The sequence below is a fragment of the Lissotriton helveticus genome, chromosome 5_1, assembly GCF_964261635.1.
Source record: "Lissotriton helveticus chromosome 5_1, aLisHel1.1, whole genome shotgun sequence".
NCBI classification, from domain to species: domain Eukaryota; kingdom Metazoa; phylum Chordata; class Amphibia; order Caudata; family Salamandridae; genus Lissotriton; species Lissotriton helveticus.
In genome coordinates this window covers 208,402,970-208,426,283 of record NC_136065.1, presented here as the reverse complement: position 1 = coordinate 208,426,283, position 23,314 = coordinate 208,402,970, and the positions used below count along the sequence as shown (strand labels likewise).

At 45.8% G+C, this 23,314-nt stretch overlaps 1 protein-coding gene across 1 annotated transcript in view; it reads left to right on the top strand.

The window, feature by feature from the left end:
• CACNA1B (calcium voltage-gated channel subunit alpha1 B) overlaps positions 1-23,314 on the top strand; it is a 1,081,812-nt gene that overhangs the window by 878,062 nt on the left and 180,436 nt on the right. The window contains exons 26-32 of the mRNA XM_078642008.1: positions 6,433-6,529; positions 6,670-6,830; positions 8,651-8,791; positions 9,313-9,514; positions 10,530-10,694; positions 20,189-20,299; positions 20,447-20,530. Of these exons, the coding sequence (XP_078498134.1) occupies positions 6,433-6,529; positions 6,670-6,830; positions 8,651-8,791; positions 9,313-9,514; positions 10,530-10,694; positions 20,189-20,299; positions 20,447-20,530 (961 nt within the window). The remainder of the gene's footprint in view (positions 1-6,432; positions 6,530-6,669; positions 6,831-8,650; positions 8,792-9,312; positions 9,515-10,529; positions 10,695-20,188; positions 20,300-20,446; positions 20,531-23,314) is intronic.

Here is a 23,314-nt window from a genome sequence, read left to right as displayed (position 1 = left end):
CCTACTTCTCAGAAAAGAGCAAAGGCTTCCACTTAGCCCAAGGTGAACTTTCACTTTCTACCCAACCCATGCTCTGCATCCAGATGCCGCGGCCACCAACATGGACGGGCGGGGAGGGGGACCGGAGGAGAGAGGGGATTAAAAATAAATAAATTAGAAACACTTTAATCTGAATGCGGCTGGCTGGCGCCACCTTTCCCTCTGTCCTCTCCATCCTCTTCTTGGCTTCTGTGGAAGCAGGAAACACCCAGGCTCCTCTGAGCCAATCATATCGCTGCAATGCAGCATTTTGCTTGGTCTGAACGCTTTGGTTCTGTGCTCAGACATGGAATGTGAGCCTAGGCATGTTCTCCACGCTGTAATGCAGCCTGGGTGTAGAGCATGCAAAGTGCGCATAACATTTTGGCCGGCCCAAGACGGCCGGCCAAAATGTCATGTACACGTAGAAATTCCCTACCACTACCCCAGCCTCTAAACAGGCCAGCCCCACCGCCTCCTCCAACCAACTGAGCCAGTAGTTTAAATAAAATGATAATACTGTTAATTATAATTTTATTTATCTGTTGTTAATCGCTCACACAGTGAGCAGTGGGGCGACGCTCCTCCACCTTAGTGGATGAGCCGTCACTGGTTTCATGGCTGACAATCTCATCTAATGTAGCCATGATTGAAGAGGGGAACAGTTTAGTTGCTTTTCGTCAGCCATTTCATCTTTCCACAAAGCCAGAAGTAACCCCAGCTTTGGCAGGGAACATTGGTTATGCGGTGCTGCTCAAACAGCAGCAAGCAGCTGTCGAGCGACACTTGTGGCCATGCATGGTTGCAGAAACATTCTCACTGCTTCTTAGGACCTCTTTTCTGTCTACTTTTATGAAACTTTCTTCTGGAATGGGCAGTGTCTACCTGTCAACTGTTACCCTTTTTTCCACTTGTGGTACGACTTCCACTTTTTAGGTCTGGGTTTTGCCAGTACAGCTGTCAAACATCCCTATTGTTAACAAGATACATAGAGTGTCTTTTGGGTCTGCCCGTTTTAGTCATTGACATTCTTTAACCAGCCTCTTTCAACCATTTACTTGAGATTTTGTCAATCAAATCTTAACTCAGTACAGTACAGTAGTATTCATCTACTACTATTGGCTGTTTCGCTGTATCCTTCCTTCTCCACTCAAGTGCTTGCACTGAACTGCTTGAGGAAATACTTTACAACTGTAGCCCTCTCTATCTGCTCCTGTTGGCACCCTCCTATGTGTCTCACTCTAATGTGCTAACACTACTTGTGTAAGCATAAAACCTTGACCTGTTGGCTTTGTCAATACTTGATTTGGAATGAGACCCACAGAGACTGTACATAGTAACCCAATGTGTGTACAATTCACAAGCACATGTACAAACAGTGTAACAACAACAGGCTTGTCACTGTTGTTTTATGTGGTAAAACCATGTGTCATTCTATCCTGTTAGATAATATTCCACTGTTCCTTTAGTCAGTGTAGTTTGCTCTTCCTTAGTCCAATGAAGCAACTTGTTATTTTTCTTTTAACCAGTGAAGTCATATATCCCTCCTCCTTTGTCCAGTAAAACAGTATGTTGTTCTTTCTTTATCTAGTGAAGAAACATGTCACTCCTTTTGTCAGGGTAGTAGTATGTCATTCTTCCTTTAGACAGTGAAGCAACAGTTTCCTCTTCCTTAGGTAGCGAATCAATGGTAGTATATCATTCTTTCTGTTTCTAGTAAAAAGTATATGTTTGTTATCCCTTGGAGTAATATGTCACTCTTCCTTGAGCCAGTGTAACGTTGTCACTATTCCTCTATGAAATTAATGCAATCACCTTTTCGATGTGTCATGCACTTAAAAAATCTTTTGATCCAGCTTGATGCAGTAGGGCTGTGCATCCTTCTTGCTACATGCGAAAGAGCAGTGCGGTCTTCCTCCTTCATGAAGTAGGACAGTCTGCCAATCCTCCAACACGCATTGGGTCAATCTGCCAACCTTTTTGTCACAGAAAGTGTAGATCCGCCCTTGTGCACTCCGTTGGCCCGTCGTGTCTTCTTGATTGCAGTGACTCCCTTAATTCGTGTAGTGGGACAAACTGTTGCTCATCATTCATGAAGTGGAGCCTTCATTCCAAAGTATACCCGGACTGCTGCCATCCTTTTGTGAAGGTCTTTACACTGGCGACCTCCTCTTTTCAATGCATTGTGCTCCTCGCTTCCTATGTCTAGAAGATTTGGCCAGCTGTTCACCCCATCCTGCTAGCAGTGCAAAGCCATTGGCTACAAATCAGCCCCAAGCCAGGATACACAAAAGGCAGTGACGGCTGATCACCTCACAGCTTCATTGCGGTCAGCAGGGAATGAGGTGCTGGTGGGCAGTAAGTTTCCTAAGGTGGTGGGCTATTTTTGTAAAATTACCCAATCTAGATTTAGAATGACTTCTATAGTACGAATTGGTAACCAGTCATATAGTAAATGAAACCCTAACAGTGTTATTGCTCTATTCATGACATGGCCTACCCCTTACCCACCATCCTCCATTTTGTCTTTGTCTTTCTGTGAATCACACACCTTTCGTTTCCTATCAATGCCTTGAGTTGAATGTTTACCACCCATACATCCTCCAGTGATAACCTGTAGTAGAATTCTAGGAACCCAGTGGTCACATTTCTGGGTGAAGATCCATCCTGTCCTGGAAGTTCATTTATTATGTTTCTAAATGAACTCTGGCTCATACACCACTCACTTACCTTCGCTTCGCACCCTGGATGCCCATTAGACACTAATGATACCGTCACTGGCAGGGTGAGGCTGAAGCGGTGTCTTTCCATTCTGACCACAGTGAGCTCAACAGGCCCGCCTGACTAAATTCATTCATTGAAATCTGGCACCAAACTCTTGATTCTCAGCAATGTATGTACCCTTGCTGTATATTTCTACCCAGGTTTGGTGACCTGGGGGAGGTGAAATCAGGCCCCATCTTATTCTAATTGCAGGGATGATGCTCACTGGTGGGTACAGAAAGGCCACTGTTTCACCCGCATCCAACACCCATGGGTGGTAGCGAGACCAGACCTGCATGCCTCTGAATGTCCAGTTGAGCATGCCCTGCTGCATGAGTTGTCTAGCCTAGCTTTCCTAAAAATTTACCAATGTACTAACTGGCGATGCACTTGCATATATAAAGTTCTATTGTACCAATGTTTAGATTTTCCATACACCCAATCTTGTAAGTACTAGAGGAGCGACACTAGAGCCCCATTACCCGGCACAATAACCCTTTTGTGAATGGCTGTTAAACATGAACTCCATGATTATGCCTCATTCATATTTAAATCTGGCTCCACCATGCCAACATTCCAAAAGTCTGCCTATGACAGTGTCTGGCAGAAGCAATGCAAGCTGGGATCCTGAACATCTCTTTGCACACTAAATGCTCTTGAATTAGGGAATATGCTCATATTCCCATCTATCAAATGCTCTAGAGAACAGAAATACACTCCTGTTCTTGGCCAATGAGAGTTGGAGAAGTTGAAATGTGTACATTACTACACAATGGTAACATCTAGGAGCTAACAGTGTGGATGAATTATAACTATTGAATGTTGACCCATGGAGTCCAACCAGGGTATCTGCATTCCGTATCATTTTGCATTGATAATCCAAGGGAGTGCAGCTTATGGTTCAGTGAGAGTTAAGCCGCCTCTGAATTTTTTTAATTCAGGGCTCAGGAGTGTCGCGGCAGCTCATGGTCACAGAGATGGTTGCAGCAGTTCCTACACATATGCATTTTGTAGCTCAGCAAATTCTAATAGCAGCTGAAAATGTGAACATCATCATAATCCATTGAGCTTTGCAATTGCTCAAAAATATTTGCACAGTAAAGTCTTCAAAGAATACCAGGGCTAAAAATGTGTGCATCATATGGTCCAGCAGGGCTGCAGCAGTTCCTAAATTTTTGCACTTCGGGGTTCTGTCAGTTCTCTACTTGCTGAGCTGAGGACTAACAGCACCTACAAGGAAAAATCTTTGAAGTGTCTGGCACGTCTTCTCATAAGACATTGTCTATTTTAATATTGAGCGATAGGAAATCACCACATTCTGCAAAGGAGATAAGCGCTCTACTTCAAGAGGACCCCTCAAGGCTGATGCGTGAAGGCCACCTCCGCTTCATACAGTAGGGGGACACTGCTGCATTGACAGACAAGTATCCCAACTTTCATCCTCAAAAATCCATTGCTTCAACCTGGGAAGGCCAGCACTTTAGCAATCAACTACAGGAGGACACATCAACATTATCAGCTCATAACCATTCTAGGCCAGTACCAGAGGACTCTGCATCTGCCAGAAGATAACCACTAAAGCTATAAGCTAGAGGATGGCACTGATCACTTTAACTTTCAGTCAGAGATCACTGTACCAGTCAGAGTAGTCGATCACTCCAGGCCCTCACTCAATCAAAGGAGATGACGATACCAGCTCCCAGCTACAGAGGTCATGGTATCACTCAGCGAAGAGGACCACTCCACTTGTCAACTACAGGGGGACTTAGCAATGGTCAGAGCAGATGATCTCTCAGTTACAGGTGACTCCATGGCTCATATGAGATGTCCTCTTCAGATGTCCACTGTAGATGTCCACTGCAGCAGGGCACTGCATCAGTCAGAGAAGATGACCATTCATGCCCCTAAATGCAGGCTGCTCATCTCGCTGGGGTCTTTGGAACACCACCTTTTCTCTGCTGCAGAAGGGCACTGAATCACTCACAGTAGCTGACTACTCCAGCCCTAGCTACAAGAGGACACTGCATCACTCCTCTAAGATGACCGCTGCAGTTGTCAGCTGCAGGGCACTGCATCGTTTAGAGGAGATGGCCAACCCAGCTCTCAAACTCAGGGCATTGTGCCGCTTAGATGAGATGGGGAATCCAATTCTCACCAGTTAGAAGAAATTACCACTCCAGCTCTTAGCGACAGATTATAGAGTACTAACCATTTTAGTTGTGCTATGAAAAATTACACACTGTCTCTCAGAAGAGGAAATCACCCTAGCTCTTGCCTGCAGAACAACAGTGGGCACTATTTCGAACGGATTCCTGGATCTGATGCAGCTATTGACCTTTACCATCTTAATCCTGATATTAATTTTTTCTTGTGTATTCAATACAGCATGGATGTTAGGTACAGGAACACGTATAATAATGCATTAATTGATGGAATATAGATGAAGAGGGAACCTCATTGTAGCAGCGTTCTCGATTGGGGCCAAACCTAAGGGAGGCAGCACTTACATGCAGCAGTAACCTAGTGGAAAAGATGCACTCATCCGAGGGGCAAAACATGATCGAGGCATCTTTCACATGAAAATGAAACCACAGGATTTAGCTGGAGAAGTACGCCTCGTGGAAGCAGTAGTTACATTTGGAAGAAGCCTGACCTAAGCAACACTCATCTGGGGTTAGAACCTAATGTAAACACCTCAGAAGAAAACCTAATAAAGGCAGTGCTCACCTGGGCAGGAGATCCAGTGGAGGCGGCTCTCACCCAGATTGTTGCACTTAGAACTGGTGACAGCTTTATATATTGCTTCCTGGCTGCTGACCTGATGCAAAATTTGTTGAAGCCAATGTGACAAGTTTAGCCCAGAATCCATGGGTGCTGACTGCCAGGCAGAAATACCAGTGTGTGAATAGCATAACTGGGACAGGACCAGAGCAGAGAGATATATAGCTCTGCTGCCTAAAAGTGGCACGGTCACCTAATGAATGAGTTGTGAACTCAAATAGAGCTACTAGTTCATTGCCCAAGACTGATACAATACCACATCTTCACCAATGGAAGTGAATAAAGAGCAGAATTATGCCACAAAATACCCACATAACTCCACGGCAGAGCAGCAATGATTGATGAATTACCATACATTTCGAGCTTAGACTAGAACTTCTAAGATTTCTTGGAAGTATTCCCCAAAGTTGGTACCACCATTGTGGAACCATGCACATTTGCCAACTCAACAACCAGAGGGCAGATGGGTGCATGATTGTAAGAGCTCACCTAGCATCCTCTAAAGAGCTTATTGATTTTACATGAAAGCAAAGATTGAGTGACATTATTGCAGGAGATACACATCTCTGCACACAGTGATGGTTCCAGCAGCTCAGTTGATGTGCTCTTCTCAGGACGTGCATCTGAAGTGCAGTCCAGCCCCATGTACCCTTGAAAGTACTCCCTGGCTGTAATATTCCCTATTTATAAGTTATGGGTTTAACTTTTTAGTACACCTGCCCGTTTCATGTGTCCCACCTAGAGATCAAGGTGAGCGAGGTAAGTGGTAATGAGGGCCTCTTGGTTCCTTTCATCATTAAGAAATTCAGTAAGAGGAGCCTTTGTATAATAGACTTTACACCCTCATCCATGCTTCTTTCCCCTATGCAGAGGGACTAAAGGCAAAGACATCAACACCATCAAATCCCTACGAGTACTGCGGGTCCTGCGGCCACTGAAGACCATCAAGCGCCTGCCCAAGCTGAAGGTTCGATCCTGTTGAAGTGGTCTAGTGTGTCACTGGATGTACAGGGGGGAAAACAGGGGAGGTGATGGGTGGGTTTGCATTCTTCAAAATGACTGCTGCTCAGTAACTGTCTCTCCTCTTTCGCTCCCTCTTCTCACCAGGCTGTCTTTGACTGTGTGGTGAACTCCCTGAAGAACGTCCTCAATATCCTCATTGTGTACATGCTCTTCATGTTCATCTTCGCTGTTGTGGCTGTGCAGCTCTTCAAGGGCAAATTCTTCTACTGCACGGACGAGTCCAAGGAGCGTGAGAGTGACTGCAGGTGAGTGAGCACCAACTGCGACTGTGGGACAGAGCGACTTACACATGTGGCTTCAGGTGATGGAGCACCCACTGGAGATGATATGGTGTGATTGTGTGGAAGACTTTCACAAGTGAGTGAAGCTTTGTGAGCACCTGAAGGACCCAGGGGAATGAACATCATTGTGCTGGTGATGTACAAGAATAACTGCAGGCCAGTGAGCCAATAACTGCAGGTAGGTGAGCGTCAGCCAGCACTGAGGAGGGAGCGTTTACTGCACTGACAATGCCTTAAATTGGTTTAGGTACGTAAGCAACCTACATGAAGGAGCATTACTGTGCTGGTAAATTCCAGATGTTTGAGCTTTCTCTGAGTGAGTAGGAGTGAGGGTTACTGTGCTGGAAATTTCAAGGAGGGATTGTGGATGTGTGAGAAATCCTCAATAAACTCTCCTTACTTAATTTAAGGCAACAGGAAAAGCACACATATTCTGTAACTTTGTAGTCTACAGTTCAGATTGTTAATATTTTTACACTTTCGTGGCTATTCCATCAACAAGATGGGTTTGGTGAGTATGTTGTGGGAGTTTGTTTTTGAAAAATGTAATGCTCTATAAAAGTTTCACAGACGCCCATCACGTCCAACATCCAACTTTTAAAGTATTGATGAAAACTGGTTCCTGTCATTATTAAGAGATGTCGATGGAGCCAGTACATAACTCTAAATTTGCTGGATGGCATATCTGTCAGGTCAATGGAGCATTTTACTCCTTTGCCATGATGGACATTCAACCATCTGCCCAAGTCTAAATCAGGCTCATAGTTTGAAGATCTACCTTTCCCAGCACAATCTGAGGATTACTAAAGTTGCTAAAAGCAGATCCATGGACTAAGGGACTCAAAGTATAACCGGATGGGGAGTTTCTCGGCTCTGAATGATTGTCCCTACATGAAAGTCATATAAAATTTCCAATGTCAACAACTCAACGTTTTTTGGCGCCCAGGCAAACCTGTATCAGGATTGGTCTGTATTTACTACTCCTGGAAAGTATAATTTACGAGATTTATGATGTTCATAAACACTGTTCTTGAATTTTCAAGAGGATGGGCATCAATAATGTACTTTAGGAAGGAAGGAGAAGTAGTGGGAGTGAAAGGTGGCAATAGGACGTGATGATAGCTGTCTAGGAGGAACCTTCCTCTGTCTATTCTACGAGTGAGTCAGTAGAGTAGCCTGTCTGTTCCATAGAGCCATATGAGGCTTTCATCTTCAAACCTTTCCAAGTTACTGATCAATGATTGTTCTTGGAGGGAGGCTTGGAGGCGGACTTTGAAATACAGTCCTCTGGTTGGGTTGATGCAGCAAAGGGAGATATTTTCTGGAAGTTGATTAAAGTATAGAAAAGGCACAATATTAGTGTCAGACAGGGTGTCTTCTCTGTTGAAAGTGTTTGGGTCCAGGATTGATAAAGAGCATGTTGCATTAGCACTGAAGTTGGATTTGTTTTCTTGACTTTCCATCAAGCTAGTTCTGAGTACTCCTTCTATCAGAGTTGTGGAGGAAATGTCTGGCCAGCGTTGAACTTAGATTACACTGCTTTGGTGGTCCTTTTGTGGTTAGTTGAATTTGGGAAATAACTTGTCACAATGGTTAGTTACTGGTAGGCTTCCATTGTGATCAGAATTGCCTGGTCAGTGAAATGCAATGGTTCCTACACAAGCCGAAATTACCGAATGCTGCTTGACCAATGTAAAATATGGAATATTAGTGCTGGTTTATAAAATTTGACAATTAATTCAAGTGGCTAATCACATATTCACTTATGTTCTTTCCTACTGCAGGGGTCAGTATCTCATTTATGAGAAGCACAATGAGATTGAATCCCAGTCTAGACAGTGGAAGAAATACGAGTTCCATTATGACAATGTGCTGTGGGCCCTGCTCACGCTCTTCACCGTTTCTACGGGAGAGGGATGGCCCACGTAAGTAATGACAGATCATTGGTTTGATAAAATATTCCATGTACCCCTCATGCCCTTAAACGATATCCAGCGTTCATGAACAGCATAATATATTCAATTTTTGTGTTTGAAAGGAAAAGACAAGGGAATGTGAACTTTACAAAACAACAGGTCCACTTTACTATGCTTTTTATTATTGTTTTCCAAAAATCTGCATATTTCTAGCATCTTAACATAAAATTAGACCATGTGCTCAACACAGAATTGCTTTTACAGACCATGTCCTCCTCATAGCCAAACCTCATGATCGTACCATCAGAGGAACATAGCAGAAAAAGATCCTATTTCGCTCAAGGCCATTGCTGAATGTCTGCGGTTTGAAGAAAGTGTTGTCCTTGTGAGCCACTTTGCTGTGGAAGAGTCCATAGTACATGTCAGATTTTAGACAGCATAATGCACCCCATCATTATCCACTTGTTGTTTTGCCATTCTCTAGTTCTCAAATTGCACACAGAAAATAACTAGCTTATTTTGTATTTTAGGGTTTTGAAACACTCTGTGGATGCCACCTACGAAGAGCAGGGCCCAAGTCCTGGCTATCGGATGGAAATGTCAATTTTTTATGTGGTCTACTTTGTTGTGTTCCCCTTTTTCTTTGTGAACATCTTTGTGGCGTTGATCATTATCACGTTCCAGGAGCAGGGAGATAAAGCCATGTCGGAGTGCAGCTTGGAGAAGAATGAGGTACTGTGATGAACTTCTGCCCAGAACACACATCCTTTAATGAGCAAAGATTCATGGTCCTGGTCCAAAGTGACAAGAAACAGGTTGATTTATTTCTCTGGAATCTGGATATAGCAGAGAGACAGATGGGATTTAGATCCATGGTCCTGGATTTTCTATTGGGCAAAGAGTCGGTAGAATAATGCCCAAGTTCCAATTAGGACCTCCTTATAGAACACAGTAGAGAATTTGTGGGTGAGCTGTGATCTGAACCCTTTAGAACACATAGCCAAACAATTTCCTGTGATCCTCCTCAAGGCTTTATAGAATCTGAGGAATCCAAATTTCCATGTAAGCGATGCTAGAGCTCAAGATCACAAACTATAAACTGATGCCATTCTGGAAGTTTAATATTTTACCTGTCCCCATACCACTAACAGGTGGTATGCATACACTTTCCATCAAAAATGATATTCTAAGTGGTTGTGAATTTATCAGATCATGTTGCTAATGTTGCCTATTCACCTATTTTCTTAGGGATTTGTATTGCTGAACTAGTCCATGTGGCATCCATTTTAAGCATACTTTTCCACATTGTTAACCAATATAGTAAACAATAGAAATGGTGAATTTCTAAATGGCAAAAGTGCAGGGTGTTCTACCGCTCACATAACACTAAATGTAATTCAGAAATCGATACTAATGCCTAGGATGTCACTGGTTAATTAGCATTTTGGATAGGCCTTCTCACACAAAATGTGATCTTAAACTGAGCAGATTATTTATGTTTAAAGAAATTGTACAGACATACCGGAGCAGTCGTGAGGAATTTAGCTTGGACAATTCAAGGGACTCTTGGACTAGTTACTCCTGAACTTAATCTTGTAAAGGGCATATTAATTAACCAAAAAACAACCCTTTCTGTTTTATGTGAAATAACGAAGTGGCTGCTTTTGAGCGGGGGGGTTCTTGATGTGTGCGTGCTGTGCTCTTGTCAATGCCCCTCCTGCTTACATGAAATTTTCCTCCTTTGTAGAGGGCATGCATCGACTTTGCGATTAGTGCCAAACCACTCACTCGGTACATGCCACAGAACAAGCAGTCCTTCCAGTACAGGATGTGGAAGTTTGTGGTGTCTCCACCATTTGAGTACTTCATCATGGCCATGATCGCCCTCAACACCATTGTACTGATGATGAAGGTGAGTGCTGTTTTGTGCGTTCTCTTAGTGCAGCTACATAGCCACTTTGCCAGGACTGCAGAGGGGCTCCTTTTGAGCCTATGCCCTTTCTGCTCGGCCATGTCACACTGACCATCCTTCTGCTGCTGGTTGTTGTGAATCATAGAGGCTGTCAGCTGCCTGCTCCATGGTTACTAGAGAGTTGTATGCCCTTTGGGCAGTCACTGCCTCTTGTTACCAGAGACTAGTGTGTCATGCCATAAGAGAACAACTTTACCAGAGTTTCAGATAAATGATCCATTTTGTGTTGATCAAAACTGAATTATTTTAACAATGTCATAAGCAGTGGAATGGCAATCCAGTAGGACAGCTGCAAATACACTCAGCATTGTCTTGTAAATTCCAGTAGACTAACAGAGGCAGGTTATAATGGGTATCTGGATTAAATTAGTGGAGCATTCCAGTAACGATTGAGCATATTACTCAGAAGTAAAATGTAATTCTAGATAATAGCACTCAATGAAGGGTCCTCAATCTAGACCAGATGGACCACTATGGGCCTGTTTACGAGTAGGTCGGTTAATTCCGACCAATGCGTAAACACCTGTTTACGCATTGGCCAGAATTACGAGTCAAGTGTTATTTAACGCATTGATGATTATCGGAGGCGCTAAACACCTCAACCTTCATTAAATTTCAGCATGTCAAACCTGCTGAAATTTAACAGGGGAACCCCGTACTGTAATGACTGTATAATGTGGATTTTGGTGCGTTAAACACCAAAATCTGAATGTTATTCCCAACAAACTCGTAATAGGTGTTATTAATTTGACCTGATAAATAACGAACCCCGTGGTATTGTTATTTATCAGGTGCAATAGATAGCACCTATACTTGTAATCAGGCCCTATGACTTAACTTCAGATACGAATACAATGCAACTTATGAAACTAAGAACAAACTCCTGGATAGTAACAGTTCATTGTGTACATTTAAGATGATTAAAATTGGATTGAGGATATCCCGTGTCCAGTTTTAACTACTATTTCTGCACCTTTATTCACTTGTGATCTCTTGTTGGGTTTATGTTTTTGTTGTTGTACTGTCTTCCCATCCCTATTGCTCCCCCTCCAGCGTTGGCTTGCGCAGAGGTGTGCTAGCAGCCCTATAATGAAGCATGACACAGTGTACTGTGTGTGAGTTTTCCTGACCCTGAATCACAGCGATTTTTTGAATTCGTAGTCCCACTGTTCTTGAATTTTTAAGAGGATGGGCATCAATAATGTACTTTAGGAAGGAAGGAGAAGTACTGGGAGAGAAAGGTGGCAATAGGACGTGATGATAGCTGTCGAGGAGGAACCTTTCTCTGTCCATTCTACGAGTGAGTCAGTAGAGTAGCTTGTCTGTTCCATAGAGCTATCTGAGGCTTTCATATTCAAACCTTTCCAAGTTACTGATCAATGATTGTTCTTGGAGGGAGGCTTGGACGCGGACTTTGAAATACAGTCCTCTGGTTGGGTTGATGCAGCAAAGGTAGATAGTTTCTGGAAGTTGATTAAAGTATAGAAAAGGCACAATATTAGTGTCAGACAGGGTGTCTTCTCTGTTGAAAGTGTTTGGGTCCAGGATTGATAAAGAGCATGTTGCATTAGCACTGAAGTTGGATTCGTTTTCTTGACTTTCCATCAAGCTAGTTCCGAGTATTCCTATTGTCAGAGTTGTGGAGGAAATGTCTGGCCAGGGTTGAAATTAGATTACACTGCTTTGGTGGTCCTCTTGTTGGGTTTATGTTTTTGTTGTTGTACTGTCTTCCCCTCCCTATTGCTCCACCTCCAGCGTTGGCTTGCGCAGAGGTGTGCTAGCAGCCCTGTAATGAAGCATGACACAGTGTACTGTGTGTGAGTTTTCCTGACCCCGAAATTCACCAACATGCTCAATGCACCATCTACACCCTTCACTAAACCATAGCTAGCGTTTGTAATACCATCACCCCAAGCTGGCCTTACCCAACCTTAGTACGAGTGTTTGATATTTTCTGTTGGACGAGCTCTATGCCAGCAGCCAGAATTGTGTTTCAGAAAAAGACATATTTGTGTGTGTACAAAATGGTTCCCTTTAGGAGCGCCTTAAGTGCATAATGCTGAAAGTGCATGACATCATAACAGTGCATTCCTCTTTAATATACACCAGCTTGCTGAATCTCATATGATTTATATTGTCAGTGTACCTTTTGCCAGACGAAATAACACCTTTTTTTATATTCACTGTTTGCATACATGTTCAACTACTGGGAGAATCTTAAACAAATCCTCATTAGCTGATTTCACTAAAGTATTACTATATATTCTCACAGAAATAAGGTGTGAGTTTGTTATTGAAAAGCTAAAAAATCAATGACTGCGACTTTTCCTCTAATACGTGATGGGGAAATGCATGTCAGAAAGAGAGCCCTAAATAGATGTACAGTGACCAAAGTTCCTGTGGCAGATGGGTTATAATTTACTTTTTCCCGATCATGGAGCCTGCTGAGAATCTGCTGCTGGAAGCCTGGTGCTTTGCCCCTAAATGGGGCAAGTGAATTGCAAGTTTAGTGGATGGGAAAAGTCACTTCTGTAGTAGGGGATCTCTGTGTATAGTCATAATCTAGTGAATAGTCCCGCCCATGTGCGAGGACCCCGGCAATCAAAAATAATCTCTTAAATTGTCAAAAAATTGCAGAACTGCAAAGACACTTAAGAGAGAATTTAAAGACAAATAATGCAGCCTATATCCACAGGCTACACTGTCCAGTACTTCAACTAGAAATTCCACCAAAAATCCACAAACAGCAAAGCCTGTCCAGATTTCCCTTGCTTTAACAGCAAAACCCCTCTGGAATGATAGAGAGGAAGGCATGGACAGACAAGCCCCATAGGCTGCCATTATGTGGCTTAAATAGGGTACTGTGCCTTTAAGAGAACTTTCCAGAACTTCTCCCAGTATCCCAGAATGCATAGCAGGTCCCTCTCACTTCCAGTTCTTTTTTCCGGCTCCTGCTTACAGGACCCTGTGCATTGATCTCTCCCTTTTTCAAGGGTTTATTGGACTTTTTTTGCACTTTTTGGATTTAAAAGGGTTCTCATTTGATTCTTGGTGTTTCCTTTTCACTTCTGTGTGTTTGTTCAGGCTTTTAGGGATCTAAAATGCCTGCTTTATTCGACAAGTGCCCAGCATGTGGAAGGAAGAAGGCCAAGACTGATCCACACGACGTCTGCATTCTTTGCCTCCCTGATGAACATGTCCCTGAAGATTGTGACATCTGCCAGACCTTTTCTACAAGGACCCTGAGGGAAAGGCAGAAGATTAGGCTCCAAGGCCTGGAAGAGAGGCGACTGCAGGCTGCAGGTGGGTCTGGGCAGGCTGGGAAGGCTCCCTCTGCCCCTGCTGAGGCCTCTGGGGGGCTCCCCAGAGGCAGGAAGACCAGCAAAAGGTCCCGGTCTCCGTCGACGTCGATAGCCTCGACGTCGACGTCGAGAGGGATGACGACGGTGTGTTCCCCTTCTCCCCGGGGCTCCGGGTCGAGACAGCGTGGAAGATCGACGTCGAGAGGCCTGGCTAGGCCGCCGTCGAAGTCACCGCCGACGTCGTCGTCAACGTCGTCGTCGTCGAAGTCGAGGCATCGCCGTCGACGAAGGCACCGGCGCTCGCCATCAAAGCGACACCGCCGGTCGCCGTCGACCAGTTCGACGTCGAGGGGATCCTCGGCGTCGAGGACCGTGAGGAAACGGTCGTCGAGGAGAAAGAGTCGACGCTCGCCGTCGAGGTCTGACCGCTCGTCGTCGAGGGTGCGACGATCGTCGTCGAGGAAGAAACACTCGACGTCGAGGAGACGGCGTTCGACGCCAGAGTCGAGGGATCGCCATTCCACGCCTGAAAAACGACGCTCGACGTCGAGCAGGAAGAGATCGGCGTCACCGAGGATCTCAACCTCCTCTAAGAGGCGCAGGAGGGATTCTGGCGCCAAAAGTCATGCTGGAGCTGGTGAAGGACGTCGGAGACGTCGCTCAAGCTCTGGTGGGTCTGGATCACAGGCCCATCCCTCGAAGAAGTCATCGGGCACGGTGTACTCGGTGGTATATACACCGCCAAGGCCTATGACCCCTCCTCCTCTGCCGAAGGAGGCTCCTCCGGCTAATCCGCCGCTCCCCTCCCTGCCTCCGCCGCCTCCTGCGGGGTAGCCTCCACCGCCGGTCCCTCCTCATAGACCACCGAGGTCGGTGTCGCTGCCTCTGCTTCCGACCCCTCCTAAGGGTACGCCTACCCCAAAGCCCCAGGATAGGCCACGGAAGACGCCTCCACGGAAACCGGTAGAGCGCCCACGTGCTGGGAGGTCGCGCTCCCGCTCCAGGTGAAGGGAACGTTCGCGTCACAGGTCTTCTACACGATCTCGACGGCGCCACAGGAGACACAGGTCTCGTTCACGGACCAGGTCGTCGGGGACCAGGCACTACTCCCCGACCTTGTCGGATTCGCCGGACACGAGGGTTTCACCGGTCGACGATCTGGTGTCCTTCCAGGACGTGCTGTTATGGGGTGCGGCAAAATTGGGCATTACTTTGACAGTGCCCACTCCAAAGACTTCGGTCATCTTCGAGACGCTCCATCAGAAGCATTTGTCTCGGCCGTTACTACCACTGGTGCCGGGCCTGGAAGAACCGGCCCTGGATCTTTTCCTCACTCCAGCGGTGACTAAGGCGGCACCTTCCAGACTGCAGAAGAAGTACTGGGCTCCGGACTCGGACCCGGCCTTTCTAAGGCTGGAGCCCCCTCCAGACTCGGTGATTGTGACGGCGGCGCGCAAACAGCATGCCACCACGCCTTCCTCCACAGTTCCGCCAGATAAGGAATCTAGGTGGTTGGATTCATCTGGGAGAAGAGTTTGTGGGACCTCGGCGACCTCCATGAAGGCAGCTAGTGCCACTGCCTTGTTGGGTCGGTATGACAGAGCCCTCTGGGAATCCCTTCAACAGTTCGTGGAGCTCCTTCCGCGGGACAAGTGGGAAGACCTCCAAGAGGTGCTTAACGAGGGAATGTTGGTGGCGAATCAAGTCATCAGCGCTGCAGCCGACTCTTCTCTTCTGGCGGCGCATGGTTTCTGTCACGGAATAAACCAGCGACGACATGCATGGCTCCGCCTTACGTCTCTGAAACCGGACGCTCAGCAGAGGGTTGCCAATCTGCCATTCTCTGGCGAAACCCGGTCCGGGAAGCACGCTGATGATGAAATGGCCCGCATGAAGGCGGAAGCTGAAACACTCACAGCGGTGGGTTTGGAGAAGCCCAAGGAGACCAAGAAGACGTACCGTCCGTTCCAACGCCGGTTCGGTGGTCAAGGCAGAGGGCGTGGCCAGTCTTCTGGACAACAGCAGCAACAACAACAGCAGCAGTTCAGAAGACCATTCCAGAAACGCCAGAGGGGCAGAGGCGGCCATCAGTCGGCACCAGCGACTAAGGGCCAGGCCGGGTCTAGGCCCTGAGCACTTACTTCCCCGACAACTGTTACCCGCTCCGGTGGGGGGAAGCATTCAATCTTTTCTGGCAGAGTGGAGAAAAATTACTCAGGACAAGTGGGTGCTGAATATTGTTTGCAATGGATACAGTCTTCGGTTCACCAGCCCTCCTCCATCGATTCCTCCGGTCGGCTCGCAGTGTCAGCTGCGCGAGCTCCAGGCGGAGGCCGATATCCTGTTAAGGAAAAGGGCGATCGAAGTCGTACCACTGTCTCAAAGAGGAAGAGGTCTGTACTCCCGGTTCTTTCTGGTCCGAAAAAAGGACAAGAACGAGTTCAGGCCCATTCTGGATTTGCGACAAGCAAACAAGTGGATTCGCAGAGAAAAGTTTCGCATGATATCGTTGCATCAGATTTATCCTCAGCTGCAACGGGGAGACTGGCTGTGTGCCATAGACCTCCAGGATGCTTACTTCCTTGTGCCCATTGCACACAAACACAAGAAGTTCCTGCGGTTCCAAGTCAGCGCCAATCACTATCAATACACGGTACTGCCATTCGGACTGAAGTCTGCGCCGAGAACATTCTCAAAGTGCATGGCGGTGGTAGCAGCACACCTAAGGAAGAACAATGTGTTTGTCTACCCGTACCTGGACGACTGGTTGATCAAGGCCTCCTCCTTCACGGAAGCGCAAGCACACTTCCAGAAGACGTGCGTTCTCTTGAACAAGCTGGGGTTGCACATCAACATGTCCAAGTCGGTTCCGACTCCAGTCCAGTGCATTCAGTACTTGGGAGCCTCCATCGATACGCTGTCAGCAAGCGTGTCTCCTTCGGAGGAGCGACGATTATCACTGCTTCGGAAGGCTCGGGCTCTCATGACCGCTCCATCCACGACAGTGAGGACGGTGTCTTCTCTACTGGGATCGATGGCCTCCTGTATCTTCCTGACGCCACTTGCGCGGCTGCACATGAGACCGTTGCAAGAGTGCTTGGAGGATCAGTGGGATCAGAGGAGAGGATCTTGGGACGACAAGATACGTCTATCTCTGCGTGCTCTTCAGTCTCTGAAGTGGTGGTGTTCAGCGGAGAATCTCCTCAGAGGGGTTCCCTTCCACAAGGACATTCCCACTCAGGTTATCGTGACGGATGCTTCTCTCCATGGCTGGGGGGCGCATTCCGTAGACCTACAGATTCAAGGGACGTGGTCCCCGACGGAGTCCACGTACCACATCAATTTCCTGGAACTCAGAGCTGTTCACTTGGCACTGAAGGCCTTTCACCCGTCCCTCCAGACCGACTCTCTACTTGTGCAAACGGACAATACGACCACAATGTATTACCTCAACAAGCAGGGAGGCTCGAGGTCACACACCCTGTCGCAGGAGGCGCAGGCGATCTGGCGCTGGCTTCTGGCTCGAGGACTGACGATAACGGCTACCCATCTGCCAGGTGTGCAGAATGTTCAGGCAGACGCACTGAGCAGACTGATTCAGGAAAACCACGAATGGGTCATAAACGACGAAGTACTAGGAGAAGTCTTCGCAAGGTGGGGACTCCAGACGTCGATCTGTTCGCCACCGCCGAAAACAGCAAATGCCGAGGCTTCGCCTCCAGGTACTACCAGCCGGGGACGCTGGGGAACGCGTTATGGATCAACTGGTCGAACAGCTTTCTGTACGCTTTTCCACCCATTCCCCTGATTCCGACGGTTCTCATCAAGCTGTCCCAGTCCAGGGCGCGGATGATACTGATTGCCCCGGAATGGCCCAGACAGTGGTGGTTCACGGACCTGCTTCACCGGTCTCTCCTTCCTCACATTCGGCTGCCGTGCAGGCCGGACCTTCTCACGAAGTTCGGGGGGCTGATGTTGCACCCCAACCTCTCGTCTTTGAGTTTGGCAGCATGGCTCCTGAGTTAGTGCAATATGGTCATTTGAATCTCCCTGCAGATTGTATGGACATACTGAAGGAGTCTAAGAGACCTTCCACTAGGACTTCCTATGCGTACAAGTGGAAGAGATTTTGTATCTGGTGCAAGTCTAAGAACTATGATCCGACGACGTGTAAGGAAGATGTCATCCTTCCTTATCTTCTACAGGTGGCGCAGTCTGGCCTTAATGTCCATTCTATTAAGGTTCATCTTGCTGCTTTGACTGCCTACAGGAAATGCCCTTCGCAGACTTCCTTCTTCCAGATCCCTGTGATCAAAGATTTTTTGGAAGGCTTGAAGAAAGTGTTCCCTCCTGTCAGGCTTCCTTCGCCTTCATGGGAATTGAATGTGGTGCTGTCCAGGTTGATGAAGGAGCCTTTTGAACCTATTCATAAGGCTTCGTTGCAGGACCTGTCCTGGAAGGCGGCGTTCCTCGTGGCCATTACATCGGCCCGCAGGGTGAGTGAAATTCAGGCGCTGTGTTGCCAAGAACCTTATACTGTATTTCATGCTGCTAAGGTTGTTATGTGTACTCACCCTAAATTTCTTCCCAAGGTTATTTCTGATTTTCATGTTAACCAGACCATAACTTTGCCTACGTTTTTTCAGAATCCTTCATCTCCAGCGGAAAGGTCGTTACATTCCCTGGATGTTAGGAGGGTGTTGAAATTTTATCTGGATAAGACCAAAGATATTCGCAGGTCTGACCAATTGTTTTTCAATTATGGATCAGTCAGGACGGGTCTTGCGACCTCTAAGCAGTCTATCTCTCAGTGGATTGTGTCCTGCATACAGTTGTGTTACCAAAAAGCTAATAAGACCTTAGGAGGTAAGCCTAAGGCTCATTCCACCAGGGGCAAAGCTGCCACGACAGCATTGCTCCGTAATGTTCCGATTGCGGAAATCTGCAAGGCGGCCACTTGGAAGTCGGTCCATACCTTTGCTCAGCATTACTGCCTGGACACTGATGCCAGGGCAGACGCTCAGGTTGGGCAGGCTTCGCTGCGAAATCTGTTCGCACAGTAGTGGTGTTATTTCTCTTTTCTCCACCGCCGCTTTGGTGTGGGGATGGGCTTGCCATTCTATTCACTAGATTATGACTATACACAGAGATCCCCTACTACAGAAGGAGTAGTTTCTGTCCTGTAACTCCAGTTCTGTAGTAGGGGTATCTCTGTTATAGTCATAAGCGCCCTCCCGCCTCCCCGGTGGAGAGAGATGTTCATTTAAGGAATGCGACAGGTCTGGCGTGTTACGCCTTCAAAAAGAACTGAAAGTGAGAGGGACCTGCTATGCATTCTGGGATACTGGGAGAAGTTCTGGAAAGTTCTCTTAAAGGCACAGTACCCTATTTAAGCCACATAATGGCAGCCTATGGGGCTTGTCTGTCTATGCCTTCCTCTCTATCATTCCAGAGGGGTTTTGCTGTTAAAGCAAGGGAAATCTGGACAGGCTTTGCTGTTTGTGGATTTTTGGTGGAATTTCTAGTTGAAGTACTGGACAGTGTAGCCTGTGGATATAGGCTGCATTATTTGTCTTTAAATTCTCTCTTAAGTGTCTTTGCAGTTCTGCAATTTTTTGACAACTTAAGAGATTATTTTTGATTGCTGGGGTCCTCGCACATGGGCGGGACTATTCACTAGATTATGACTATAACAGAGATACCCCTACTACAGAACTGGAGTTACAGGACAGAAACTACTCATTCTTTTTGGTCAGGTGTCCCGCACCCACCAAGGACCCCATCTTTTTCTATTTAAGGGTATACAACCATAACCTCTCCAGAATATTCTTTCAATATTTATGAGGCATGTCCTCAGAGCTGTGGGTTACATTTCAGTCACATTTGGAGCTAAATAGTCTTACTTTTTTCAGATATGCTGCTTGAAAGCTTATTTTGTCTTTTTACAACTTTGTGAAAAAAAGATTACTCCAGTTCCAAATGTCAGAAATTGTATTTGAATTCTGCTCATATTTGTTCCACATGTTGGTATTGAGCCGTTGATTGACTTTGTTCTGAGCGCTGTTTTTAGCCTGTGGTGATGCTGCACTTCTCATTATTGAAAACATCTTTTTGGCTATTCTTTTCATCTAGTTCTTTGGAGCTTCCACCAAGTACGACCTTATGTTGAAGATCTTGAATATTGTGTTCACTTCCTTGTTTTCTATGGAGTGCATCCTCAAGATTATAGCCTTTGGTGTTCTGGTAAGTCATCATTGCAGTTTTGTGGCCACTGTGTTCCCCATTACATCAGGTTTGAATATGAATCCTTGTAGCCCATCACCTATCCCTCTACCATGTCCACGGATCTTAGCAAAAGTGCTCTTCAGCTAATGTTTTTCTCTTTTGCAGAACTATTTTCGGGATGCCTGGAACATTTTTGATTTTGTGACAGTGCTGGGAAGTATTACAGATATTTTGGTAACCGAGATTGCGGTAAGTACACTTTACCTCTTTCCTACTGCTGGCTGTATAGTCCAAGAGAGCAGATTTTTAAAGTATTTCTGTGTCCCTGGGCTCATCCAGAGTCCATCCCAAGTTTTATTGTGGCTCAAGTCTCTATGTGAAACTAACCACCTCACAGTTTGCATCCAAGACACATAAATCAAGAATTGAAGGGCCACTTCACTGTACTACACTCACCATACTACACAAGACATTATATATGTTGTGTCATAATCCAATTAGGACATGTATATTACCCCACATAACAAGAGATTCTTTTTGTAGTATATAATAGCAAGTTATTTTTAAAGAGATTATTATGCCTTAATATTGTGGCTGTCTACACATGAAGTCTAACTTCTACTTTAGGGTTCATGTCCTTTCATGAGATCAAGCTTATATGATATATATGTTCAGAATGAGTGTTAAATCATGTGTGTTTATGTTATGTGCCCTATTTGCTTGTGTTTTGGTCTGCTCTGAAAGGATGATGACGAGGATGCAGAGTTATGGGGAACATTTTTCATTTGTGAAGTTGTCACATGGTAAATAATATGCATCATATTATGATACAGAGTTAGTGTATATATCTATAGCACAGATGCAGTACTGGCCGCTCACTGATTGAATTGGCATACCAGTGAGCCTTGTGACCAGGCAAGAGATGACCTATGCTACTTCTCTTTGGTGGGATATTTTGCCCATGTAAAGAAGCCCTCTAGAGAATACTAATAAACAGCACACTGGCAATGTGGGCTCCAAACGGTTCACTGGTATGTAATTAATACAAATTCTGTTTCCTCTAACGCTCTACTTTTGTGACTTCATTGCCAAGAGGCAACCCCAACACAAGGTCAAGAAATAAATGAAAAAGAGCATTCAATTCTATTCAGGATTATTTGTTCCAAAATTAACAGATGGTTAAACTGTTCTCCAGCAATACATCAAGTAGTCATGATGTGACAAATAAACGTTATTCAGGAGTCTTGCAGGTTGCTTTGAATCCAGTTTTATAAAAAAAAAATGACAGTTTGACAGAAGCAATCCATTCGGCCCAGCCAACGCGTTTCGTCCTTGTAGGACTTCATCAGGGCTCGCTCAATATCCCAGTGTTATCATCCAACCAATTTTGGCTCCTGTTGTTATCTCCTAAATCCTCATAGATACAATTTTTTACCACTACATGATGTGTTGCGCTCCCATCTTATCTTCATCCACCCAAGCAGGTAGCAGACCACTTGTGTTATTTCCTCTCTGCGTGTGGATAGCATATATTGAAGGGATGTGTGGGCAAAAATACGCAAATTGTGCTATACTTTGCACTCTGGATTAGATTTCTTGGGTTTCTGGCCCCTAATGGCCTTTTGACCAAACCATGGTTAGCCTTTGCTATTCCCTCCTTCCTGCCTGCATTTACTCCTAACTTTCTCCCTGGGTTTCAGAGCCAGGTGTGTGGAAGCAGGCAGTACATAACTCATACTATAGTTTTCTGTGAGTGGACTTCCTAATGAATACGGCCCCTTTTTTGTAGGTAGTACTGAGATTATACTAGACATGTCACTGGATGGGTTACTCAAATAACAAGTATCATACCTTATGAGGATTATGAAATGTGATCCAGATATTTATTTATTTATTTTATTTTTATGCTTATATAGCGCAGGAATTCGACCCCCGAAGGGGTATCTCCGCGCTTTTGTTCATACCAAAGCTATATCCAGAAAAAAGATCATCAGGCAGTGCAGGATGTCTACATGGTCAAGAACAGATGAGTCTTTAGACATTTCCTAAAGGTAGCTAAATTGGGATTTTGCCTAAGGGCAAGGGGCAGGGAGTTCCAGAGAGTGGGGCCGCGATACGAGAGGGCTCGGCCTCCCTGTCTTTCCTTCTTAATCCGTGGTACTTGTAACAAGGATTGGGTCTGAGAACGCAAAGAGCGACCAGGCTCATAGGGTCTGAAGATTTCAGATAAATACTTGGGGCCAGTGCCCGGCAGGCATTTATAGATTATACAACATATCTTGAACTTCACCCTCTGGCGAATTGGAAGCCAGTGAAGTTTGTTCAATAAAGGGCGTGAAGGGGTTTTGGGTGGGACATTCGAGATTAGTCTGGCCGCAGTATTTTGGGCTACCTGTAGTCTGCTTAGTTGTTCTTCATTGGTGGAGATGAGTAGCCCATTACAGTAGTCCAGTCTACTGATTACCAGTGCCTAGACTAAAGTTTTCCTATGACAGTCTGCTAGATAAGGGAAAACCCTTTTCAGAAGTCCAATGACCCCAAAGCAGGATCCAGTCACCTGATTAACCTGGTCTTTAAGTGTCAGGGACTGGTCAAGTCGGACCCCGAGGTTTTTTACTACCTCTTTGGGGATAGGGACAGGGCCTAGTTCGGGGGGCCACCACTCAGGTGACCATAGGAGTGGGGCCTCTCCGAAGAGCATGACCTCTGTCTTACCTACGTTGCATTGTAGGCAGTTAGAGGTCATCCAATGGGATATAGCTCTCATCCCAGCAGCAAAGGTATTTTTAACTGCTGGCGTTAGTGTCTGAAAGGGAAACAGCAGTTGAGTATCATCTGCGTATGATATTGGTGTGAACCCAAATTCCCTCACAATTTCAGCCAAAGGGGCCACATACACATTGAACAATGTGGGGCTTAGGCATGAGCCTTGTGGAACCCCCTTGGTGAGCTCCCTGGAGATGGAGAGATGGGAGCCCAATTGAACACTTTGTGAGCGGCCAGTGATAAAGCTTTCTAGCCAAGCTAATGCAG